The sequence below is a fragment of the Oreochromis aureus genome, linkage group 7 (genome assembly GCF_013358895.1).
Source record: "Oreochromis aureus strain Israel breed Guangdong linkage group 7, ZZ_aureus, whole genome shotgun sequence".
NCBI lineage: Eukaryota > Metazoa > Chordata > Actinopteri > Cichliformes > Cichlidae > Oreochromis > Oreochromis aureus.
In genome coordinates this window covers 58,683,669-58,710,243 of record NC_052948.1, presented here as the reverse complement: position 1 = coordinate 58,710,243, position 26,575 = coordinate 58,683,669, and the positions used below count along the sequence as shown (strand labels likewise).

Sequence of the window (26,575 nt, the reverse complement as noted above, 5' to 3'; positions counted from 1 at the left end):
ATTATTGATCTCAGAGTTGAGATTTAATTCTTATATTTAACTCAATCAAGAAAGAAACAAATCAGACAAGTCAAATTTTCTTCAATTAAGCATAAATTTTAGACCGTTTTGTCTAGTTAAAAGGCATTGATTCATTTGCTAGTTTTAACAATTCTATTCAAGCAACTTTTGCTCACCCCATTGGCAGATTTTTTTCTCAAAACAAGAAACTATCGTCAGATTTAAGAATATTTGGCTTGTTTCAAGTATAACTGTTTTTGCAGTGCAAGGGAAGCAAAAAAGTTTTTTTTTCTTGTTTTTGGAGGGCCATTTTTTCCAGTGTGTGGTGCACGGAGAGTAATAAATGATGATATTTTGTAAAAAAGGAAAAAGGATGACATTAGGAGATTGTGAAACTAAGACTGAGCAACAGAGGCTCCATGATTTTGCCACTTTAAGGAGAGTTTGCAGATAACAGGATTTCCTGTGATATCCGAGCAAAGGGGCCAAAGTAAGACACTATTTTCATCTCACCATGTACAGCATCACTCAGTGTGTAGCTGGCTTATTATTCATTGAGTAAACAATTCATGATTCACTCCGACGCAGTGTGATAATATCATCTCCTCTTCCAGACACCTGCACAGTCTTAATACTAAAACTCGTGCAGGTAATACTCAGCAAAACAGAGAGGCAAAGACACGTTTAAGACACCTCCACAAAGCTTTTGTTTTGATCCAGTATGATTTCTGCAGTATTCTGTACAGACTTCTGTAAATTTAATCCAGCAGAAAATGCCTATTCATGTGCTTTTCTATAGCTCTCATTATTCTGAAAACACATTTTCCAACACAAAAGTTTGGTGACCTATTTTCTTTTTCCACGTGCAGCGGATTTCTGCTGTTCTCTGTTGTTGGTGTAAGTGTAATTATACGAGCAATTTGTCTTCTTTTCTATTCTGAAATCAAAATTTCATCAAGGTGAAAAATTGATTTCAGCAAGACCTCCAAAATAAAAGGCATCACATTGAGTTGAAAACAGATACACGAATTATTTTAGATTTCTAAGTAAATGAAATTTATGCAGAACTAGTACTGCTTGGAGACTTCTAGTTACCCCAATTTGTGATAATAATAGATCTCATTTGTCATCCTAATCCTGTGACATTTTTATTCACCTTTTCTTTCCAAGCATAGGTCCATTTATGACATTTTTTAATGCACAAACTGGCTTCTCATTGATTTTAACGTTTTTTCCCCTTAAAAAACGAAGGTACACCTCTTATTGGCCAGTATACTGGTCTTCATTTCAAGCATAATACGAATTCTTCAAATAGTTATACTGACAAACAGGTTTAAACCAATTCTATTATGGGCTACTAAGAGCGAGGAGAGAGTATGCCCAGTATTTACTAAACACCTCCTCCACTCATGGTTGTAACCATATTAATCTAGTATAACAATAACAGCAATACATCATTACTAACTCTCTTCAATGGGGAAAACAACATTTTTCTAACACTAAAAACAGCATTTTTCTCCTTTAAATTACTCAATTGAAGAGCATGCTCATTAATGTTGGGATGTTACCAGCTGGGAGAGGCTCTGTAGCTACATCCAACACCAGTGAAGAAAGGATAAAGAAAAGAGAGAGAAGAGCAGAGATGTACCAAAAAAACTGAACAAACATAGCGGCGCCAGATCTGCTGTCTGGAAGTCTTTGGATGTTATCTTGTAGCATTAATGTGGCATTATGTCCACCTTTTAAGGACAGACTCTGAGGCCTTGCCCCAGTGTTTATGTTTTGTTCACAGAGCCTTCAGTCGATTATTTATTGTTTTGGGTAAGTGGTTTTATATAATTTGTTTTATTTCTTTTGCATGGTGAGACTAAAGTATTTTATATTTGATAGTAAAACTGACCACTATGAATATAATGCATAAAAATAATGCAACATACCATTAAACCGCCTGCATCTTATAAAATTCCATGTCATACTGCCCAGCACACCGTGTACAGATTGTGCATAGAGACAAACATAAAAGTCAGATGTGTGGCTTTCCAGAGGTTTATATTTCTTGACCTGAAGCAGAACACTTCAGGTTTTCTTATCACAGTCAGTTTTCTTATCAGAGAGCCTCAGAGAAGGATCAAGACAGAAGCTTTTACCCCTTCTTGAGCCTGAGCTACATGTCAGTAGACTGCAGCTTTATAATTCCTGTGCATTTCTGAGTAGAATGGTCTTTAGATTTAATTCTCAATAGGAAAGTGAATGATTCTATCTCTTTTAAAAAGCTGAGTATATCATTAAAGACCTAAGCAGTGACACTGTAACCATCCACATGTGACGTTATCTGTTGTGACGTACAAATAGTGGTGTGCTGCCACATGAAGCACCATGTTGGATAGCTGCACACACAACAAGACAGCAATAAGTAATCCTTTCTACCCCTCTTTTCAGAAATTTTAAGCTTCGATTCAAAGTTCCCTCAAGTAAAAGTAAAATGCATGAATTATTCCTGACTTTATTGCCATCTAAAGGGGTAAAAAAGAAACTTGTCTGTTTGTAGTAGTCGACATTGGAAAGATTTTCTTTGTGCCACAGACTTGTGGAAAGTAGACTAATTGAGTCTCTGGAGGATTTATGGTTGCAGGTGATTATTGAACAGTTCTTTGGTAAGAGACATTTCAGCCATTGCTGCCAAAACTGGGTAAATAGTTGGACGTATATTAAATTACAGTAAAAAGTTAAAGGCTCCAGGTTGTTTCTAAAGAGGTATTATGATTGATGATGTAACTCTGCTCACACGAGCATTTTGTTTCCTTCTTCCAATCCTTTTTTCCTAACGTGATTCCCCTCTGTCCTTCCTCATCTTGCTACTCCTCCTCCCCCACGGCGGTGCATAGTCTTTAGGTATTCTTAGCTCTTTCTGCTGTAGTCGCTCGCTCTCCTAAAGACAGCTGAGTCTGCTGGGGCTCCATTAGCTGCAACATGTTCAGTACTGAATAAGATGCAGGCAATGCAGAGGAACGGAGGGACAAAGACAGCGAGGGGGGGAGGGGCGCGAAGGCAAATGAAAGATGCAAGAATGACAGAAGGGAGGAAGGAGGATGATGAAGACGCATCTTTGACTAGAGAGTTGCCACACTTTAGAAGAAGTGATGAAAAAATATGCACTGTGATACTTTCTTACTTTCTTCAATTTCTTTCACTTGATGTAAATCAGCTACTCACCTCCCCACTCCCACCTGCTTATTAGCCCCCACTGACTATCATTTTCCCCCCTCCTGCAACACTTTCCTCTCTTTTGTCCTCCGCCGACCTTCAGCGTGCTGCTCTGGTGTACGCAAATTGGCCAATGTAACATATCAAACTAACAAATCCACCATATGCTGACAAGCTTGGTCAGAGAAAAAGTTATAATGAGGACAGAGATCACTGACTTTCAGTTGTTTGTGTCTGATAGAAGAGCTCTAGTGTCGAAAGGATGACTGGTGCTTTAAAAGAAATGACAGCAGTGCAGCTCAATTCTCACAGTCTGTTCATCTGTTTTAAGGTTGAACTCAGTTCTTATCAGAGGTTGTGTTATTCACTCTGTAAAGAAGGCCTTAAAACAAAGTATTTCCTGTATGTACAGTTTGATTCTTTATTGTGCTGAAATATGACATTAGATAAGAACTTTCTAAACATTCAGAATCAGAAAACTATTAATCACCGAGGAAAGTATGTGGCCACAGTTGCTCCAAGAGTTACAAAATCTAACAAAATAGCTCTAAAAGATATATACAGCTCAAGTTATAAATATCCCAGTGTATTACATAAATATATATGGTTGACAATTCAATCTATATTGATGAATATTCATATGAAAAAAATCTACCTGGTCTTGTTTAAAGATCAGATAAATAAAATCAGAGGTACTGATGCGATAAAGCTGATGATGAATGTCTGTATTAATCACTTTGTGGGTTAGTGATAAAGTCTGAGAGAAAGACGTAAGGCTTTAGGGAAGTTAATGTTGGATTTGTATTGTCAGCAAAACCCCAAGAAAGACCATAAAGATCCGTATATAGACTGAAAGTGGCTTTAAACCCCTGGGAGAGGTTATGAGATGATAAACTTAACTCTTATAGAATGTTTACAGTTATTTAAATCATACAGGTTTCATGTCAGAAATATGTAACTATCGGCTAATTTACATTAAAGCTTCAAAAATCCAAGATAAGGCACTGGAAGCTAAAACAAAAGGTTGGATGCTTTTTAAGGAAGTGATGTAGTTTAAACTTTGTAAACTGAAAGAACTGAACTGAAATAACCATGGAGCACCAAAGGGAGGAGGAGAATCCCAATGGAAGATGCAGACAGCGATGCATTTTTTTACTGAGCAGTACAGGCAGCTGAGGTCTGTTTTAGTGGATGTGTGTGAAGTGTGCCAGGTTCACAGATATGTGCTCACATTACTGCACACACTGCTTTTATTTTATAGCTTCAGATCTATGAAATACCATAAAATGCAGAAATTAACATGCCAGATGTAATAACCATCCATCCATTTTCTTCATCTCAGTCTAAGTTGGGTTGGATTGGCAGCAGGCTAAACAGGGTATTCCTGACATACTTCTCCCCAGCAACATTCCACTTACTCTGGGGGTAACCTGAGGCATTCCCTGGCCAGATAAGATATACTATTTCTCTAGTGGATTCTGGGCCTACCTAGGGTCTCCCCCCAGTTGGGCATGCCCAGAAAACCTCAGAAGGGAGATGCCCAGGAGGAATCCTGATCAGATGCCTACTCTATCTGATCAAAGCAGTAGCTCTACTCCAAGTTCCCTCTGAATGTCCAAACTCCTCACCTTATCTCTGAGGCTGCGCCAAGCCCCCCATTAGAGAAAAGTCACATCAGCTGTTTGAACTCACATCCTTGGGGATTTCTTTCTTAGTTATTAAAACATATTTATGTGTGTGTGTCTGTGTTCCGCACCTTATTCTCCAGTCGTCCGATGAGTTCAGCTAGACGGTTGATCTGCACCTCCAGACCTTCTTTCCTCACCTCCACTGCACCTGCAGCACACAGACGTACAGATTCAGAGTCTAAAGACACTGAATTAAGTAATAAAATATCAAAAATATGTCCATCATTTTCTTTGCGGTTTGGGATCAGATATGGAGCATCTAGTAACATTCATTCAAATACATCTTATGCGTAATGAAATCAGTGCACTGTCGGCCTATTTCTTTTATAGCTACAGTATCACACCATATCAGTTACATATGGTGTGAACTCATTTACAGTATGCTCAGTAATGTAATAGTGTTTTAGAGCAGAGGAGGTGTCAGAGATGTATCGTACTGTGATTTCTGATCTTCTTGTACAGAAAAAGTCTTGGGCCCTTTACTGATTGTTTGCATATTTTTTACAATTATTTCAGATCATTAAAGAAATTTTAATATTGGACATAAAATAGCTATCCAAACCTATGTGGCTCTGTGTGAAAAAAGCAATTGCCCCCTAAGCTAATAACTGGTTGTGCAACCACTGGCAACAAGAACTGCAATCAAGATAACTGGTAATGAGTCTTTCACATTGCTCTGGGGTAATTGTTTTAATTCTGCAACATTTGAGGGTTTCTGAGCACGAACAGCCATTTTAAGGCCACAGCATCCTAATCTGATCTGAGTCTGGATTTTGATTAGGCCACTTCAAAATCTTAAATTTGGTTTTTTTTAGCCATTCAGAGGTGACTTGTTGGTTTGTTTCTCACTGAGCTGCTACATAACTCAAGTGTGCTTGAGTAAAAACTAATATTTTACTTGAAGATCATCAAGATGGGTTTTTCTGGCAAATGTGAGTCGAGCCTTCGTGTTCTTTTGGTCAACGGTGAGCTTCTCCTTGGAATTCTCCCATGGATGTCATTTTTGCCCAGCTTCGACTATAACGGAACCAAGAGGGGTCTTCAGGTCCTTAGATATTGTTCTGGGTTCTTCTGTGTCCTTCTGGATGAGCTGTTGATACACTGTTGGAGTAATTTTGGTCGGCCGACCACTCATGGGAAGGTTCACCATTTTTCCAAGTTTTTTCAGTTTCTAGAAAATGAAAAAGCCTTAGAAATTGCTCTGTATCTATTTCCAGACTGATAGATATCAATGACTTTATTTCTCATCTGTTTTAGATTGTCAGATCAAGTGTTTGTCACGGTACTGGGTCTGAAACCCAGTATTTGTGTTTCAGGTCCTGGATTAATATTCTTTGATTTAGTGTTATTCGTGTTCCCCCTAGTCGTCTCCACGTGTTATACACTTAGTTTCTAGTCTCTAGATTTCTATCACGGTACCTTCCCTGTGTTCTACATTTAGTTACTCTTGTCTCCATGGTTCATGTTGTCTCTGTTCCCCTAGTAAGTCATGTCTCCATATCACAGTGTCAAGTCTGCGTCCTTGTGACGGTCTCATGTTTCCTGTTTTATTTTGATAGTTCCTTTTCCCGTGTTCAGTGTATTCAGTTTTGCTTCCTCCTCGTCTTGTTATGTCTGATTAGTCCCAGCTATGTTTCCCTCCTGTTTCCCATTCTTTTGTTACTCCCTTGTCTATTGAGGCCTGTGTTTTCCTCCGTCTGTTGTCGTGTCCTGTGTGTGTTTCCTTCATGATCCTGGTATTTCCTAGTTCTCTGTTCCCAGTTTAGTTCCCTATTTTATTAGTTTCTTAGTTTTTTGGTTTGAGTTTCATGTTTCTAGTTTCTTGTTTTTGGTTTTGTTTTCTGTATTAGTGTAAGAGTTTTTTCCAGCAATTAAGCTGCTGTTTTGAGTTTACTTCCCGTGTACGAGTCCTGCATTTGGGTCCTACATCCTGCCTGCCACACAGCAAACCATGACAGTGTTGTTTTTTGAGCTCTTTTGGCTTTAAGTGATTTTTGACTCAACCAGTCTGGCAGCAATCAGACCTGGGTATGGCTAATAAAATTGGACTCCGCTTTCCAAAACCACTTGATTAATCAAAGTTAATGTACAATTTAACAATTACTTTTTTCACACAGGTCCAAGCAGGTTTGAATTGCTTTTTTCCCTCATTTAAAAACAGCATTTCATATTTACTCAGGTTATCTTTGTCCAGTGTTAAAATATGTTTAATGATCTTAAACATTTGAGTCTGACAAATATGTAAAAAACTAAGGAATTAGGAAAAACTTTTTCATGACACTGTGCGTATGTCAAACAGTAGTAAGTACAAAAAAGAAAAAAGCACAGCTTCACAGAGCAAGTACTGTACAGTACACAGAATCATACCACCTTATGCTACACTGTCTGCTTTTCCCTTAACATCTCTCATTGTGAATGAATATTTCATATAATCTGGGAATTTCAAAAAGGCTGATAAATAGGCAATTATATCTGTTTATCGGAAGGAACTTGGCCTGTTCAAAGACAGTAAAGAAATGGAGAAATGGGAAGCCGGCTCCTTTGAGGTGCTCTGTTTAATTGGCTCTTATTCCAATGCGACTTTAAGATGCCCAGCCACACAAGGTTCCACCAAATTAGCTTTGGCTTTAAGATAATATTTCTCTTTGTGCGCAAAATATTTACTTTTCAGCAAGAACGCCCGACACTGGGGTAGAAGAGCATATCCATCATTTGTTTTGATACTTGCTCATTATCAGTGACTGCAGTGTTTTGTTATTTAGCAAATCAAATATGAATACAGTATATTAAATTTTATTAAAGGGTTCCAAAGCAACCCACTGGGTGATGCCATACTTCACTGCATCCATCTTTATATGAAACTAATCTGGCTGTCAGATCAGAAGAGTTTTACTACTACAAAGTAAGTTTCATAAGAATTTGAAAAAAAAAATCTTCCTGTCATTTTTAAACTGTTAATGCAATAATTTTGTTAAACCCCTTGTATAAAAGCTGAAAGTCTACACAAAAGTTATATAGATGTCCAAATACTTATGCACCTTACTGTATATTTGTTGTTTCCCATATTATTTGCATTGTGTCTTTTACTTTGAGTTCCAGCATATAATTCCTGCTGGGAGGAGAGGACCCTTTTCTTCCTCTGTGCTATAAAACAACCCAGCATGTCCTATCACTTTTGACCCAGTGGAGCGTGCATGATAGTCACAGTGTTGAGCTTTTCTTCTTCACTGTGATGTGCTTATGGTAATTATGTAGAGTATCTCAGAGCCATTGCTTAAGTTTGCAGTGTTGTAAGGTTAAAATGGTTAACACAAGATCTGTTATAGTTAAATGTGCAGAAGGCAACTGGACTATTCCCCCTTTTTTTTCTCAGTATCTTCATTGATGATGAGTGCTTATTTATGTGTATTCATATGATCTGAAATCAGAGAGCGAATGCTGGGGGAAAAAATTGTTTCCCTCTCATTTAACCCACTTTTGCCAAATACACCACCTCCCTCAGTTCATTCCTACTCTTACCCACTATCTTCTTACTTCCCTGATTCCTCCTACTCCTCCCCCTCACTGCTGGCCTCTTTCATCCCCTGATGGCCCCCTCACTGCTAATTGGAGAGCGAGCTGTCCACTCTTCATTAAAAGATTTAACAGCCAGTCAATTAGGAGCTACCTCCCTCCGCCCTAAACACATATACACACACACACACACACACACACACACACACACACACACACACACCCCAACTAAACCATAGTCTGTAGCCATGGAGACAGTTGGAGATAAAAGCCCGGTGGTCATTTTGATGGACTTAGAAAATAAGTGGCCAGCTCAATTATAGAAGTGTGTGAGGAATTACAACCTTCAAATTTTGGAGCAGGGTGGGTGGGGTGGGTTGGGGGTCTCTATTGACTTTCTACTCAATTAAACCGGATTTGAGTTAGTCCACATTCACCCAATTTAACTTTTTATTCTGTGCCACAGCGAGTGTGAAGAGAGAGTGCACATGAATCACAGAAAATTGCCATTATGTCTGAGTAGATGAACTTAAAATGTTTGTTAGTACTTTGTATAATATAAAAGTTTATTTTATATATATATATATATATATATATATATATATATATATATATATATATATATATATAGAGAGACACACACACACACACACACACACACACACACACACACACACACACACACACACACATATGTGTGTGTGTGTGTGCACTACGTAACCAGTGTTTCCTTGCTTATATTTTCTCTAGAAGCATCATTTTGAAGAAATCCACCTGTGAACATCCATGGTTCCGACATCGTGGTTATGGACATGTACAAACTCCTGAGTGTTCAGCTGAACAGTAAACTGGTCAGATAAAACTCAAGCTCTGTACAGAAAAGAGCCAAAGTCAGCACCATCTCCTGGGCTGGCTGATGGAGGCTCTGAGGGCCTTTTATAACATGGTGATGGTTTCTGCAGTCTTTTATGCACTTGCCTACCGGGGAGGTGGCAGCATGGAGAGGGACAGGAAACAGCTTAATAGACTGGTTAAGAGGGCCAGTTCTGTCCTGGCCAGTGCTCGAGGCCTCATAGAGGAGGTGGGTGAGAAGAGGATGTTAGCCAAGCCAATGTCCATGATGGGCAACACCCGCCCTCCCCTGCATGAGACTGTGGAAACCACAAGCACTCCTTCAGCAGCAGACTGCTATAGCCACTGTGTAGGAGGGAGCGCTATCATAAGACCATCATCTTGACAGCAGTGAGATTGTACAATACTCAAATAGAATAAATACCCACTAAAGCTGTTTTTATGCACCATGGTTCTTTTTTAGTTTTCTAACATATCTCTAATTCACTTTTTCTTCCTGACCCTGGTGCTGCTGTAGCACCTGAATTTCCCCAGTGTGGGATTAATAAAGTCGACATCTATTTCTTGTGACTTCTTTACTTTACAAGAAGCCATAGAAAGCACCCTATACTCATCTTTCATCTTTCACAAGTTCCTATTGTGTTTTATAGAAGTCTGGTGATCTTACTGAACTTGCTTGTTATTGAAGTAAACTTGCATCATGTTGTTGCATGTTAACTGTGTAAATCGTGTCGTTCCGTAGTCACAGATGAATTCTGAATGCACTGCTTTGCCCAAAACAAATAAGAGATTCAAGTTTAATTCAAAGAAACAAAAACCCCACAAAGACAGGCTGTAAACACAGTGGGGTCAAATTAATCAGTAAGCGTTAGGAGATTTTTCCATTCTTCTGCAGTTTGAGCTGTCAGTCAAACTATGTGGGTCAGCTTTGTCATATTAAATAGTATTTTATTAAAATTACATAATACCTACTCCTTCATAGGGTGAGCTGTTATAAATGACACACAGAAAACGAGAAAACTGGACTGAATAAAGGCAGACTTTGTCCAAATGTGTCCAGTGTGCCAACATTTACTATAACGACATAAAAAAAGCACTGCTCTTGTTCTGCCCTCCTCACACTGGCTCACTCACCATCCTCCATCCACTCAAAGATGTGTCCACCGTTATCAGTGGTGGACACATCTTCAAAAATAAATTCCATCTTCCCAGTGGTTCGGAACATTCGATATTTAATGCTTATCGTACCATAATAGTCAACAGTGCGTAATACTTCTACTACAATTACTTTAACAGTAAAAAACTAAGGAGATTATGGCATCAGATGCAATCAGTGTGAAGATTCATGTTCACACTATATTTTAGAGGCATAAATTACCAGCTAGTGTGTTTCATATTTCTACAGACATCTGTCATAGCAGAATGCAAAACATCCGCCAACCGCCTTTTCTTTCAATCACAGTTACATAATGTTTAGAGCAGCTGGATGTACACAAATAAAGGGACTGCAGCTGCATATGTGATACAGAAATACCCCAGCATAAAATGAAACAGCCAAGTCCACTTAAATTAGCAAAAACACACATAGATATGATATGATATGATATCATATTTTATATAGACAAAGAGAAAAAAGCTACAGTAGCTTACAAAGTAGTACCAGAAATGACATTATCAGTAAACACGACTATACTACTTTGGCTAAATGCAAATACTGCAACCCCCGTCCACCATTCACTAATTTCTTGAGAATTTACAGTAATTTTGTCTTTAAAGAGTCTTAAATGATTTATAAAGTTAAACTGCTTCCCTTTTTTAGATGTGGGAAAGTTCACACTGCAGAAAAATCATCCAAACTTAAAAACTGATTTTCCTCATAGGGAAAGGTCAAATGCAAAATCTGGCTGGAATCTAAACTCCCTGTAAGAGCTGCAGGGCATAATGAAGGGTCACTTAAGACTTGCAGCAAAATCTCTGTGCAAGGGCAGAATCTATGTTTTCCTCAAGCTAAGACACACGCTCTTACAGTGGATAGCCGTATGTGATGCAGACACACAAAGACACACTTGATTCTGAGTGTGCCTGAAAAAGCACTGAACAATAAACTGCAGTTCATTTGCAATTAAATCTCTTCACTAAAGTGGCGATGCACTTAGAGCAGAAAATGCACTGAAGCAGCTACAACATAGTATGAGCTGCTTAACTTTAAGTTGGAGGATATATTTAGCTTCTCATTCTCCTCTCCGTCTTACTCCTTTTCTCAGTCTTTGCTTTTTGTTCCACTCATCTCCCACTCACTGCTTTTTATTTCCTTTCTGCTTTCCCTGCCTGCCTGTCATTTAGCAATGACTCTCAGACCAGTTCTGTGGGACTGGGTCATTATAGAAGTGCTATTATAGCAATAAAAAGAGCTACAAAACAACTTTACTATGACTATGGGAAAACCACTGAGAACATAATTTCTCTAATTTTATTTACTGTTCAAAGGTTTTTCCCCCCAACACTTGATAATAAACACCCTACGTATGGATACAGGAGAAAGGGTGTTCATTAATACAGTGAAGTAACGACAATATGACTTTCAGGTCTGTTAACAAAAGGCACCGGCTGTTTATATTCACAAGCTGCCGATTTTAACACACTGAATGTCAGGGAAGAAGAAGAAGGAGAAGAAGGAATTATGGCCACTCTGGCACCCATATATAGGTGGAGGAGAAAGGAGTTGGGAGTCATTAATCAATCGCCTTGTCCTGACTGAAGACAAAGCACTGCTGACATCAAGGACCTAAGCTGTCAGTGCTGCTTTGCAGCCCACAGCACAGAAGAAAAGGTGGATGTGGGGGAGAAAAGTGAGAAAATAGGGAAAGCGATGGCATGATGAGGTAGATGAAAGACTGAAAACGAATATGAAAGGTTGGCTTTATATATTTGCCTTGGTTTAGGAGTCAGGATCCATCCAACAAGTGAATATTAAAAGGGGACAGGGTATACTGATGTACAAGCATGTCCACATGTACTTGAACACTGACAAAATGTTAGTTTCCGAAAACATATTCGAGTTACGATATAATTATACACTTTACATGTAGACCTCAATTCAAGTCAATTCAGTTTTATTTATATAGCAACAAATCACAACAACAGTCGCCTCAAGGAGCTTTACACTGCAGGGTAAAGACCCTACAATAATAGAGAGCCCCCACAATCAAATGATGAGCAAGAACTCTGGCGGAAGTGGAAAGGAAAAACTCCCTTTTAACGGGAAGAACCCCCAGCAGAACCAGGCTCTGGGAGAGGTATCCGCCATAACTAAATAGGGACGAGGGGAGGAAGTGACCCGCTGTTGAAGAGAGCCAGAGATTAATAATAACTAATGATTAACTGCAGAGTGGTGTTTAAACACATAGTAAGTGAAAAAAAAAGTGAATGAAGAAGAAAAACTCCCAAAGCTAGCTATTCTAGCATAACTAAGGAAGGATTTCAAGTCACTTGACTCAGAGCTAAGGCAAGTTTTGAGCCTAATTTAAAGCAGAGAGGGTGTCTGTCTCCCGAATCCAAACTGGGAGCTGGTTTCATAATAGAGGGCCTGAAGACTCTACCTCCCATTCGACTTTTAAATACCCTAGGAACCACAAGTGTCATCACCCCATAGCTTGGAATGGAATACTATATTATATACTATTATATATTTTTATATTATATTATTACAAGAATTGAAGCTCTTTAATATGCACACTCCCATGGAAACAAAAATAGTTTTGGAACTTGGAACAGGTGGTGACTTTTGTTCTTTGGGTACATGGGTATTTTTGAAAACAGAGATTTTCCCTATTCGTTTAAAAAAAAAATCTCGTCCACATGTGCAGTTTTGAAAAAATATCTTCGTCCACAAGTAAAATGAAGTCAAACGCTGTCAAGAACATGCCTAATCCTAACCGTGTAGAAATGTTGGCCAATCAGAAGTCTAGAAGCCTGTAAGGGAAACGGTAAACCTCATCTGAAAAGGTTTTGTGTTTTTCTTGAAGGCAAGTCAATTTTGTATTGCTTTTCAAATGCCTTCATCATTTCAAATGTTAATAACTAAAGACAGCATTTTGGATTTTGTCTCATTAGCTCTCTTGGCCAGAGTTTATTCAATAAAGAAAGAAACTGAAAATTTTAAAATTAGTCTGAGCGATTCATAATTATAAGTCACAGCGCTGTGAAATATGGCTGGTGTAGACTCACAACTTAGGAATGGACAAAATGCATACAGCATACATAAATTTAAAAAAAATATTTTTTTTGAAAAGCCGACAATGACGTTGGCGTCGGGATTTGGGTTGTGAAAGCGTCTGTGCTGAATGTAGAAGCCACGTCCAAAGTTCACTCTGATGCCTCCGTCTTTCTAAATGGAGGGACAGTAACTGCGTGTGTATATGTAAGCTGTGTAAAAACTACAGATAGCAAGATTAATAGCAACAGTATTTTGTGTATGTCCACCATTGTAGAAATTTATCTCATTTAAACGATAACTTGGCACACACCTTGACATCAAAAAAGACACCTTTGACGTTGCGTGACTAAATGTCCGTTTTCCTCATCCACACGTAAATGCAAAAACTGAGTTTTCGAAAATCTCCACTCTGGCAGGAGTTTTTAAAAATCTTGATTTTCAGTGATCCAAAATGGCGTTTACATGTGGATGAAAGGCCCAAACGCACAGAAAAAGCAGCGCTTTCAAAAATACCCGTGTACGTGTGGACGTAGCCTTAGTCACTTGCATTTGGAAGCATCTGCTTCCGTGACAACATTTGGTCAAAGCACTTTCAATTTGGGTGAAACATCCAGCCTTTAGCCTGACCAGTAACAAACAAATCCATCAGAGATAGAGTAAGAACAGACTTTCGGAAAAATAAAGAAGGGTTCAACACATTTCAGTACAAAATGTGTCATCTGGTCTTAAAAAGAGAAAGGCAAAAGATTAGAGAATGCCATAAAAATATCTCAAAAAAGGAAAACAGTGCTGTTTGGACAGATAAAACTAACCTGCAACAGAATTACACAGAGACAGAGTTTGTAGAAAGGTCACAATCCAATCCATACAACATCACCTGTGAACACTGGGGGCACTGTTATGCATGGCATCCAGTGTTTATTGATGATGTGACAGGAGATGGAAATAGCTCAAATTCAGCCATGTGTGCAAAACTGAGTGAAAAGTGCCTCGGACTATAGGTGGAAACTAAGCCAAAACATACTGTGAAAATGACCAGGGACTTTTTAAAGGTCAGGAAGTGGAATATTCTGAAACAACCGACTCAGTCTCCTGCTTTCAACGCCATTGTGGATGTACTTCACCTAAAGAAGATAAAAGTAAAAAGTGGGCAGAAAGACCCAAAACAACATCTGAAGACAGATGCAGGAAAGACCTTTACTGCCAGACCCTTCAGGCGATGTCTGACCAAGCATCAGGAGGTGGAAACGCACAGTCCCATGGAAACCCATGAAGTGACATTTAGGCTCCTGAAAATATAGGACTGTGTAACAAACACTTGCAACCAGCCATTCTGCTATTGAATAGCTGTTAATGGGACTGCTGAAATACAAACTGATGATGCTCATAGTTGGACATGAGCACCAAAATAAGTATAATGTGCGTTTTTACAACACCAAGAAAATGAGCTATCATTTAGTTTGACGTTGAGCTCGTCACCCACCATGTGTCTGACTGTTTGCTGGGTGCTGTTTTGGCCTGAAGCAAGGCGACCCAGCAGTGCTATAACAGTTCACAAATGAGGTTTTAGTTCAGAGCAAGAGCTCCACAGATGATACCCAGAACGTGACCAGTTGGTACCAAGTCAGTATGATCCAGCACAACAAACTTCATTTTTCTGTTAAATTTTCAGCACAAATATTTCCAGGCCTGTGACTGCATCATGCTGTTCAGTGGCCTTTTCTGTTCCCAACATATCCCGGGACACACTCCGACAGATGACAGCTGCTTGGATTCACAAAGTGGAAGAACTGAAAAACAGACAGTTCGTGCTGTCACTTTTGTGAAAGTCTCAAATTGATTTTTCTTCTATGAAGAACTTGAACTGAAAAACTTTTTCAAAATTTCTTTTTACTGTCATCCGTATAAAATTACCCAACTACTTTTTATGCAAGAGAAGCAGAAAAGCCGAAGCAACAATAATTATACTTTTTTTTTGCATATTGATGCAAAAAAAAAAAAAAAGTTGTGTTGAATGCAATTTACATAACTAAGAAGAAGACTAAACAGTGCCGGTAAACTGGACTATATCCTCACTGAAGAAGTGTATCGTGTACAAAGAATGATACAAAAGCTAATCCTTAAAGACAAAAACTTTTTCGGTAAAACCCTTCAGAGAATACTCGGCACTTAATGTGTTTTATTTACATCAAATGAGCAAAAAAATGAAAAATATATAATATGCACTTTGATGGGCTTTAAACGTTCACTGTGAGCAAGCAAAAAAGAAGCAAACCTGAGATGAAATTCAGCAGATTTTTGCTTTTGGTGCAGACTCTCTTCATTAACTAAGATGCTCCACTGATTTACCAAAGACGGTTTTTAATCATAAGTTGTTACTAATGACATTAGTAAGTTTTCTCTTTTACACAAAGGTACAGAGTCACATTAATGAGTAAAAGTTACTGTGCTTACCTTCCGTTTAGTGTTAAAGTTACAGCTCGTTTTGTAAGTTTTTGAGTTTTGGGATAAAGAAGATAAAAATATGAATGTTTTTCTTGACTGAATCACTGTATTATACATACACATCATATGCCACATCCACTGGATGCTGCTTTATTATCCAGCATCCAGCAGCACACTGAATATGTCACTGTCAATGATCTGTGTCATCTCTTCCCCAAAAATATCTGCACTTGCATCAGGGTTAATGACCAAATATCCAAGAGTGAGTTCTTAAAAAGAATTCATACAACTCCATAAAAATAACCCTTTTTTGTCCTGCACAGAATCTTAATCAACAGTTTAGCAGCTTGAAGCTTAACAGCGATGGTGTGATTGCAGGGATATTTAAGAAACTCCTGAGCAAAGGAGGAGGAAAAACCTCCAGGCTATTTCACATTTCATTTTAGTTGAACCTTGTATTTTAACAGACACACTTTTTCTCACACAAAGAAAAATAGATATATTGCAGATGATTTAGCTACTAGTAAAGTTACATTTGCAGTCCTTGGGCATCCACATAATAACACATCTAATACAAATAACTCACAACTTAGAAATTAAGTTACTACAAATGCTAAAGCCATTGACAGCATTCTTCCCTAGGCATCCACACAAATGAACGTGACCATGAATCCAAGAGCAGTGTCACCAGCGTGAGCCGTCCAGCTATCCAACAGACAATGTTAAGCTTGTAGTTGGTACCTTCTCTGCCTGGCTGCACAGTACCAAACACCTAGCTGTTGAATTTGTGTGCAATGACCTCTACTATGCGAGTTGCCATGAATGCACGCAGCTGGAAATAACATCTGACGCCTTATTCCAGTCTTTACGGCTAACTAGCTTAGAGCTTGATCACATCGATGTTGAAGATGGTATCATGTTTTTTAAATGTAATGCTACAAGATGATGAAAAAGGCATCAGTTTAAAAATAGTAAACTATACCATGAAGTATGAGCAGGAAAGGTTTTACCACTATCAACCGTGCTTTAGCATTACCTACTGTACAATCTGAGACTCCAAACAACAACAGTAGTTGATATCCACTGCTACAGTGCAACAAATCTATTAACATTCAATGATTTTCCCTGTTATTTTCTTCTATTCTGTGGGCCGGGAGTACCAGCACGTTACCAGGACTAACGCAAAAAGTAGCTGTAACACTGTGTGTATCATGCATGAGGATGCATTTCTTGAGCCACAAGGTAAACAAACTTTGGCGGCGTGTTGTCAGAATGACAAAGCTGTGTCAACATAAATCAGCACTCTGTCTCATAGTCTGACTACAGCTCTCCATATCTATATGTATGTCTATGGCATCCCATTGAAGCACACAGATTTATTGACACCAAGGTAGCCATTAGCAGCACTCTTCCCACCTAACTGCAGCAGAGGGGGTACTAAATCTCAAAAACCTGTCAAGGCAACAAACTCATATAGGCTTAATTTTTGTTTTATGTTCAAATCTTAGCCAAAATGGGCCATGCCACACAAAACTGGAGCACTGTTTATGACATCAGCCACATGCTGTGACAGTGAACATTTTTCATACTGCGTGACCAGTTAAGGAGACAAGTCAAGCTACTCCTAACAGCAGAGTCCTCCATCTCAGACTAATATTATGTGATCGCCACACAACATTTAGCTAAACCCCAGCAGATCATTCTCTGTTACACTGATAACGAAATAAATCAGTAATGCTTTGACATCTTCACAACTGTCTGTCAGATTTAACCAAATAGAAGATATTAGAAACTAATTCAAATTTTCAAGTCAATAAATCACCAAAACCTTTGAGCTGAGACAAAACTGTCACTGCAACAGCTTCTTAAAGAGGATGAACATCTGTAAACAACTGTAAAGGGTACTGTAATTTTACTGTGTCTCATTAAAATGACCTTGAGGTAACAGTCTTGACCTTCGACTAACACTGATAATTTCTAAATATACCGAGTATCCCATACACTAAATTATTATTTTTTTTTGTAAACCCAGGTCATCTTGTACCCTTTTCAGCTTCACGTCCTCTTTGTTAATGTTCCTGCCTTTTCTGAAATATCCTTTCATCTTCACATACACCTCCCCTGTGGCTTTTCATATTTACCAAACTGTCTTTAATCTTTCATATTCTAGAGTTTTATTTTGCTTTGGGGTATTTCTTGTGCATGCCCTCCTGACAGGTTTTTGACAGTATCAGGCATTGTTTGGATTTCATGTCTTTCTTTCGCCTGTCACTTGCTGCCATGTTTGCTTCATGGGCCGCGTTCATGTGTATGATCCCTGCTCTGTACATTAAAACAGAGATTACTGACTTTTATCTTGTCATCTGTCAGATCCCCGCCTTTGAGTCAGCTTGAGCTCGTGTATAATGTGGTTGTCTTCCTCCTTTGAGGGTTTCCTCTCACCTGGGCCTCCACTTATCTGTTTTTTCACTCTTCCTTGTGGATATTTGTGATGACACTGTTATGACTACTTTAATCAAATATATATATCTATATAATCTGTATTTTCTTTCATAAGAATCATTAACAGGTTAATAATCTTTAATAAGGTAAAAGAGCTGTGAAAAAAGTAAACGAAAGACAATGTACAGTTTATTTGTGAATTAATGCACTAATAATTGCCTTACGTTTGATTACAAGGACTTCACTACCCATAATGCTCTTATAAGTTATGTAGCAATGTAAGGATATTACTTTCTAAACACAAGAAACTAGTTAAGCCTGTGAAATACGTGTATTCCTGGTTTACATTGATTAGAGAAAATGTCTTGTTTCAAGCGTAGGGTCTCTTCTTGTTTTGGAGCCACTATGAGATAACAGTAATTCCCTTTGCAATATCAAGAAAATTACCCGAATACATCTGCAAAAATAGCGGCAGGGCTCACCCAAACAGACAATGATTACGATTCTGCAGTTCAGATACTCCAAAGTAGATTTAGAAAGAAGGTTCTCATTGGAAATGCGCATATGTCAAAGCTAGTGAATCTCAGTCATCCAGTGTTGGTGCACTGAAGCAGTTATATGATGAATGCAAAATTCAAATCGGGAGCCTAGAGTCGATGGGACTGGTATTGGATACCTGCTAAAGATGCTACTAGAGGACATGACTCTTGATTGTAGCTGTCAGAGTTGAGCAGAAGACAAATGGAAGGTGCTGGATGTTCTTCAGGAGTATCAGAGTGGATAGATGACCTCGTACAATCAGAGAAAGAGCCTCTCTGCTCACAAGCCATGCAGGAAATCACTGTCCTCCAGTGACATGAAACTAAAGAAACCATGAATGGCACCCACCCATGCACTGAAATCACATTTGTAGAAGATGAAGTAGCTAGGCAGGCACTTTGTATGATTCGGAAATATACTGCAAGGCAAAGGACAAGTCATTTGTAACATGTGGAGGCTGGCATCACATATCCATTTGTGAGGAAAAATGAGGCACATCCATGTACGGAGTCTAAACAGACAATGTCATTTTGCCAGTACTTTCCCATCAGAAAAGATGAAGCCTGACAATAAGAACACTCTGTTGTTGCATTCTGCCAAAGCGTGGGGGGTAAGGAACACATGTAGGATGATAGTCTGTTTCTCGCTTTATGAAGGAAGTCAGAAGAGCTTTGATTGTGACAATGCAGTGATGTTGCTGGAACGACCAATCATCAGACAAGGGACATTTAACCTCTGCACATTTGGCTCTGTAACATGTGAAGCTCAGCTTGGAAACCATCTGGCATAAACTGCAATATACCGAAATAGAAACAGCTGCAACCTCTCAAGTGTGCGCTTGCATTAAAGGTTCTCCGTGATTTCACACAGAGGGAGGTGAAGAGGTCTAATATTTGCACACTTCCCTGGAGATACAAAACCTAACTTTTTGTGGCAGCTGGCTCACATTGCTAGTGGCAGATAATTAAGGTCAGATACAGAGCAGACTGGTGTCATTAGATTATAACTTTGCATGGGCAGTTCGGGGCCCTGTAATAGTGTCCATCATGAATTCTGAAAATTTAGGTCACTGAGAATAACAAATGAAAAGTCTGGGAGTGAACCAATGAACGAAGCTGCTCTGACAACAAAACAACTCTGGGCAACTACAGCACTGGAAGAACTGGTTAAAAAGGTTTGAAAAGAAAATCAAAAAAGATATCAATGAAGTGATGGAGGACAACTTGACAAAACTGATGGTGAGGATGTGCAAAGGAATAATAAATCAATATTAAGCATTCAAGCATAATACCTGAAAAAGGATAAATTAGTCCCTGAATAAGTCCCTGTCTAAAGGAGTGCTTCTGCAGATATCAGCTTCATAACTGGATTGGGATGCTGGGAGATTTCTGTGGTTTATGGCATTGTTAACTGAGCAGAAGTAAAAGGAGCTGCATGTGCTCAGAATGACCAGGGCAGTACCCAGCAGAAGGAAGGACATTTAGCTATACCCAGTGGTGATAAAGACCATCAGAACCTCACTTTATGTGAATGACTTTATGCAAGTTTGCAGGAGGTGTCAGTGGCTGACTCGGTGACAGCAACATTGAGCACCGTGTCTGCTGCAGGCATGGCGCCCCAGTTTAAGTGAATAACAGGCTCTCTAGACCTGATAGTGAGGCAGTAGATCTCTAAAATTCACATCATTTCACTGGCAAGGCAGGCAGTTCACAGAGTTGTTTCAAGGTATATGTTTTGCATTTAGATTTAAGGCAACGTGGCACCACTTCCACTGTTGTTGATTTCGGAGGGTTATGCGAAGTCATCGGGGCGTATTATGCCAGAGATCCAGCTCAAAGGGAGCTGGAGCCAGAATAACGTCAATGAACCACAAGAGTCCAGTGTTCAGACATTACATAAAGTTTTGTTAGCAGTCCAAGAGTTAATTGTATTAACTCAGGGTCCATTCACTAAAGAAAATGCCTGACTTTTAAGTACATGTCTCATCGAATAAATTCCAAAGTAATTAGACTAAAGTACAAAAACCGTATTGAAAAAAATGTGAGGTGTCACTTTTTGGAAAAGCAATTTGTTTGAAGGGTACAAAGTGTCAAAGTGAGGGTACAGTGTTGCGCTAACTACCAGCTGCTGAAGGATGACACAGAGAGAAAGACCAACAGAGTAAAAGAGAGAGAGAAAAAGAACTTTACAAAGAGAATACTGAGGCTCTTGCACATCCTCATATAGAAAATCACCAGACAGTCAAGTGCTGAGTGGACTAACACACTCTTACCCTTAAATTTTAACACCTTGTGGGATATGCTGAAAAAAATAAACTCCCCATGTTCTCTCTTTTCTTCCTTAGCCATCGCTTTCTTTATTCACCGTCTTCCTCCCCTGCTTTTAGTTCAGCTCTTGACTCCTCAAAAACCCGTACCCTCATTTCCATGAGAATTTCTCTGCACTGCCCTTTCTGCTACGGGGAAGCTGCATCAGACCTGTGCAGGTGGCTGATTTAGGTGTTTTACAATGGAGCATAAATTACATAAGGATAAGTGTGTGTGCAGTAAAATTGATGAGTAACAGTTAGAGTTTGATTTCTGCTCAGTCAGACTGCTGTAACCTTGCTAAAAGTATGGGATGTGAAGCTAATTACATGAAGGATGGTCTCCAGTCATGCAATCTTCAGCGTGTGCTTTAGTGTGTGTGTGTTTGTAGTTGTCACCTGAAGCAGTATTGATGGTCCTGACAGCCTCCTTGGCGCTGACTCTGTTATTAGGGGGATAGTCAGGGACAGTGTTTTCGTAGCGCTTCCCTGACATCCGTGGACTCACTTTGGCAGGTAGATGACTGAAAAATAGAGAGATGGAGAAGGATGGAGAGGAGGGAAGGGGGAAAAGAGAATCAGATAAAAAAGTGAGGAGGAGGAACGGAGAATAGAAGACAAAAAAACAATAAAATGCCTTGGATTTGGAGAATTGGCTTACGCACGAGTGATACAAAAGAGGAATGAAGGTGAGATAGAAGATGATGAAAATGTGATGAAGGAGATGAAAATTGGTTTCTGTGTGTGCGTGCAAGAGCGACAGATGTTTTAACCAAAGACGATTTGTGCTTGAAACACTGCCTGGTTCCCATTACAGCCGCTGACAATCTGAGTTTTACACATAATACCGTGACACATGTGCATAGTCACGAACAAACACACATGTGCACATTCCCAATTTCACACATAACAGCCAGCGATCCCCTCATTGGCTCACCCTGATTGGCTGTGCTGCTCATCGATGGCATCCACGGCACTCTCCACAGAGCTCAGGAGAGACTGGATCTGATTGGCTGACTCCTTCAGCAGGAAACGGGTAACAAATTGCTCCACGTTGGTTCCCCTCTCATACACCTGGAGAGAAAAAAAAGGATTGACAGCGTGTGTCATTTATAATTTGAGTTGTTCTGTCAAAAGATGTAACATCAAAATGTCTGTGAAGTCAATGTTTTTTTCCCCTTTTATCATGTCTTTCACACATCACAGCGCAGCACTGCAGCCTTCCTGTCCGTTACTATCCTGAAGAGACTTTCCAGCTCAAATCTTATTTTGCTCCTTCCTTGCATTCATTTAATGGTTGATTTGCTTCTCACAGTGGACAGACAGCAGATAGGGAGGCAAAAATAACAAGAAAAACAGACTAGTGCACTGTATTTGGAGAACATGCCAGCTGGTAATGGATTACTGGATAATGAGAGACTTGAGACGTCTATACAGACAGTTGATTATTTGACTTTTGTGGATGTAGTTTGTTACAGCTGTAGTGAAAAAGGAAAGGTTGGTGTCACTGAAGCTTTGAGACAAGCGTTGTCTTTCACAAACTTATAACTTCAAATGAAGACTGTGGCTTTGCTCCACACGACCACTGCTGTGTGATGCTATTCTGCTGTGTGTGCTAATTACTGTAAATGATATATATAAATATAACTTTTACTTTTAGAATTTAAGAAGCACTTTTGCCTTAAAGGAAATGTGGAATTAAGGAAATCTTGTAGCCCCATCGGGACACGAAAATGTCACTCCCTACTTCCTACTGTTTCAGTTCAGATTCAGCAGACAAAGGCACGAAGCCAGGCTGAAACGATATTCTCCTTCTCTTGCAATACACAAAGGCATTGCAGCAAGAAAGGAGAGGGATCAATAAAGTCATCAGTTGTCAGCATCATTCACCGTTCTACTACAATACTCATCCACCCGATTTACACCAGCCACCTTAGATGAAGTGCATCGGTCTGTTGGTATTCAGCTTTCCCAGAGCTGTTTTAAATTTTGCCATGACTGGCTGTGAGTCCTTGAAGGAAAGTGTATTTAAAATGCATGACAGACCTGTGAATGTGGAAAATTTGTAAAAGTTTGTAATTTTTTTTACCTCAATCAAACATTTTCAGAGACAGAAGGTGAAAAAAGACAGTGACATCCTGGCGAACGCATCAAAGCAGGCGTCCCTGAGCTGCTCCGCTGATAGTATGAACACAGCAAACTATCAGAGGAGTTGAGTGTTTCAGATAAGACTGGCACTCCTGCTTTAACTCTGATGACCTTATCACAGAGACCACTTAATTATTTAACGGTGTGAGGGTGTGCTTTAAATAAAGAAAAAAAAGCCAGTCCTTTCAAAATGAGTCGCAGCACATCTGTCAGTTCTGGATTTCAAGCCGTGTGCGTGAGGCTGTACTTTACAGTTTACTGTAAGTTACAGTTTGCATTTAAAGACTTTTAGGTAGTGTTTTGGTTTTTCTTTGTTCTCTTTCTCTCTCAAAAAATTAATCTAAATTCTAAAAAATTGACATGAATAGTTAATTTTCGCTCCAAGTTGGGAACATCAGCATGTCTGTATAAGAAATTGAATTGTTATTTCCAAGGCTAGTGGTTACAGTATATATAAACATGTATGTAAAATAAAGCACAAGTGATAAGAGTATGTTTCTATCATTTTAACCCTCATTATTTCTAATGTACCAATATTTGACCATATTATTAAGTAATTTAGGTCCTGGTAACCCATCGAGGGCAAACTGTGGGTCTTACCACTTGCTGGTTGGGAGTTTTGTTCCCAACTGCCCTGAAGACCCTAAACTGGACCAGTAGAAGAAAATGGATGGAAGTGTTTTTATTTATGCATATTTGAAACTGTTTTAGTCAGTATATAGAAGGTGAAATACACAGCTGCAGCTCTAGCATATTTTAAAGCAAAAATAAAGCCCAATAAATCATAATCATAGTGGTACTAGGCAGTCTATTTGATGAATGTGCCATGTCTGGCAACCTGAAAAGTAGAAAAATGAAAAGAAAAAAGAATCAGGTTGCATTTTAGGAATAGATAAAATCTGGTAGTGGTGGTACTGGATCTCCAGGGAGGAAAGCATCAAAAAAACATCCATCCATCCATCCATCCACTGGAGTCTGAAGCCTATCCCAGCTACTGTAGGGGGGCGGGGTACACCCTGGACTTGTCGCTAGCCTGTTGCAGGGCCAACACGCAGAGATAGACAACTATTCACACTCACATTTACACATATGGCCAATTAACTTAACTGCATGTCTTTGGTGGGAGGAATCTGATGTACCCGGAGAGAACCCACGCAGACATGGGGAGAACATGCAAACTCCATACAGAAAGGCCCCGGCGAGATTATGGTGCGTCAAAGCTAATCACCTGGAAACATTTCAAAGTCAACCAAAGTATTTTCCACCAACTCATGGAGCAACTTCAGCTTAATTAGCTAGCTGGACACAGCTGAATCAGTTTGCTTCACCCAGATGTCTTCAGTCTGCAAACTTAAGAGATGGTGAGAGAATTTGAATTCTATTTTTGCTGCTAACGTTGGGGCCTGACAGGCAACGGTGACAAAGAAATAAAACTGCCAGCTTTCATGTACTGCTTAAGACATGTTTAAGGCCAAAACCTTTTCAGAATAATACATGAAAACCTGACTGTTGAACACCAGGCCATAACTGACTGCACATGTACTCTAGAGAGTGGAGTCAGTCGGTCATGTCAGCTTTACGGTCAGGCTTCACAGTGCAGTGATTCAGGAAGACAATTAAGGTTCCTGTGCATTCACCCATTCTCTGCTGCACTCTAATCAAAGACAAACGCTCCCGTGAGACAGCGAATCACACAGGCCTCTGTATTGACTTCCATTATCATAGTCAATGACTTCCACACATGCACACAAGCAAGCATACACTGAAAGAGCCAAACTCATCCGTATCTGTGTGCAGAATAGTGCAGTCAGCTAGTTCTGGTTTTCAAAAACATCCAATAAAAGCTCAACTATCTGTAAAATAGCAACCAGATTACAGAATTTAGGCTTGTGGTCCAATTTGTACTTACTGTTTTATTCAGGAGGCGCCGATGACACATTACTGACTACCACGCTGAGATTCAATTATTTAAGAGGGATACACGTCTGAATAAACAGAAATGAAAAAGGAGAATCTTATCAGTTTTATTGAATAGTTTATGAGGGTGTTGCGAGTCAACTGTGGACATTTAGTCTTTAAATTGGAAAATGCTGATAGTCTTGCCATTTATTTGGTATATTCAACATGCTTTGTCTTAAGTTAGACAAGCTGAGTGCTTGCATTTATAGCAAACAAAAAAATATTGGTAGGAAATTCCCTCTGGGTAAATGTAAATGCATGTGCCTTATAAATCAGCAGATTTGCAAGAAGAATGATCTAAGATATAAGAGGTATGATGGTCGGTAGAGGCAAACTAATAGATGAAGGCTGAGATATAACTGCCCTTAGCACAATTATCCAAATGTTCATATACAAAACAGACACAAGATTTAATGCAACAACACAACAGAGCCATTATCCACAGACTGGATGGAAATGAATGGATGTGTCACAAACAACAAGAGGCTTATTTGTTTCCTTGTCGATACTCTCCTTGATGTGTCCCCCCATATATATATATATATATATATATATTACCTTATTATGTCGTTGTAAGTTTTTAAGCATTGATAAACCTAACATGAAGACAGATTTCAATCTCACATAAAATGGAAGAGTGCATGAGCTCACATGAACGTGTGTGCAAGATCACTGATCATAACTGTAACATTTGGGCACCACTTGCAAAGGTTTGCATCAAAGCAAACCATGAAAATAAGATTTGACAAACTGGAGAGTTGTAGGGACACACAAGCTACCAAGAATATGAAGTATGAAATTTTAAAGGCACTGTGCAGAATTCAAAAAATTCTCAATTTGGGTATCCAAAAACATGCCACCAGTATAACTTTAGAGAAAATAAAGTATGGAGTGCCTTAATGGCCAAGGCGTTTAAGGCCTAACAGCTCTGTGGCACACAGTGTTGCCAACTCCTCAGTAAGGAAAATCGCTATTGGCTGTCCTAAAAGTCGCTAGAAGTCGCTAAATGACGTCATCACCTAATTTGCATAATTGGTCACGCTAATATAATTGTAACCTATGTTGTTGGAGAGAGAAATAACATCGTGGAAGAGACATAAAGTGAGTAAAAAACGTCCTAAATGCATTTAGAATTTATTTAGAACTACAAATTAAATTTCTTTTAGCAATTATTGTTTTTTTAATGTCACAATTCCAACCCTGCTCCTTTACCCGGGCTTGGACCGGCAAAAGTGACCCGAAATAGGCACTCTGGTGGAGTTA

General features: G+C 39.2%; 1 protein-coding gene across 2 annotated transcripts in view; it reads right to left on the bottom strand.

The window, feature by feature from the left end:
• The window catches only part of necab2 (N-terminal EF-hand calcium binding protein 2), a 157,171-nt gene that overhangs the window by 45,776 nt on the left and 84,820 nt on the right, over positions 1-26,575 (bottom strand). For both annotated transcript variants that reach the window (XM_039614492.1, XM_031734289.2), the window contains 3 exons: positions 22,143-22,279; positions 21,605-21,729; positions 4,961-5,040 (listed from right to left, as the gene is read on the bottom strand). In XM_039614492.1, coding sequence (XP_039470426.1) covers positions 4,961-5,040; positions 21,605-21,729; positions 22,143-22,279 — 342 coding nt within the window. The remainder of the gene's footprint in view (positions 1-4,960; positions 5,041-21,604; positions 21,730-22,142; positions 22,280-26,575) is intronic.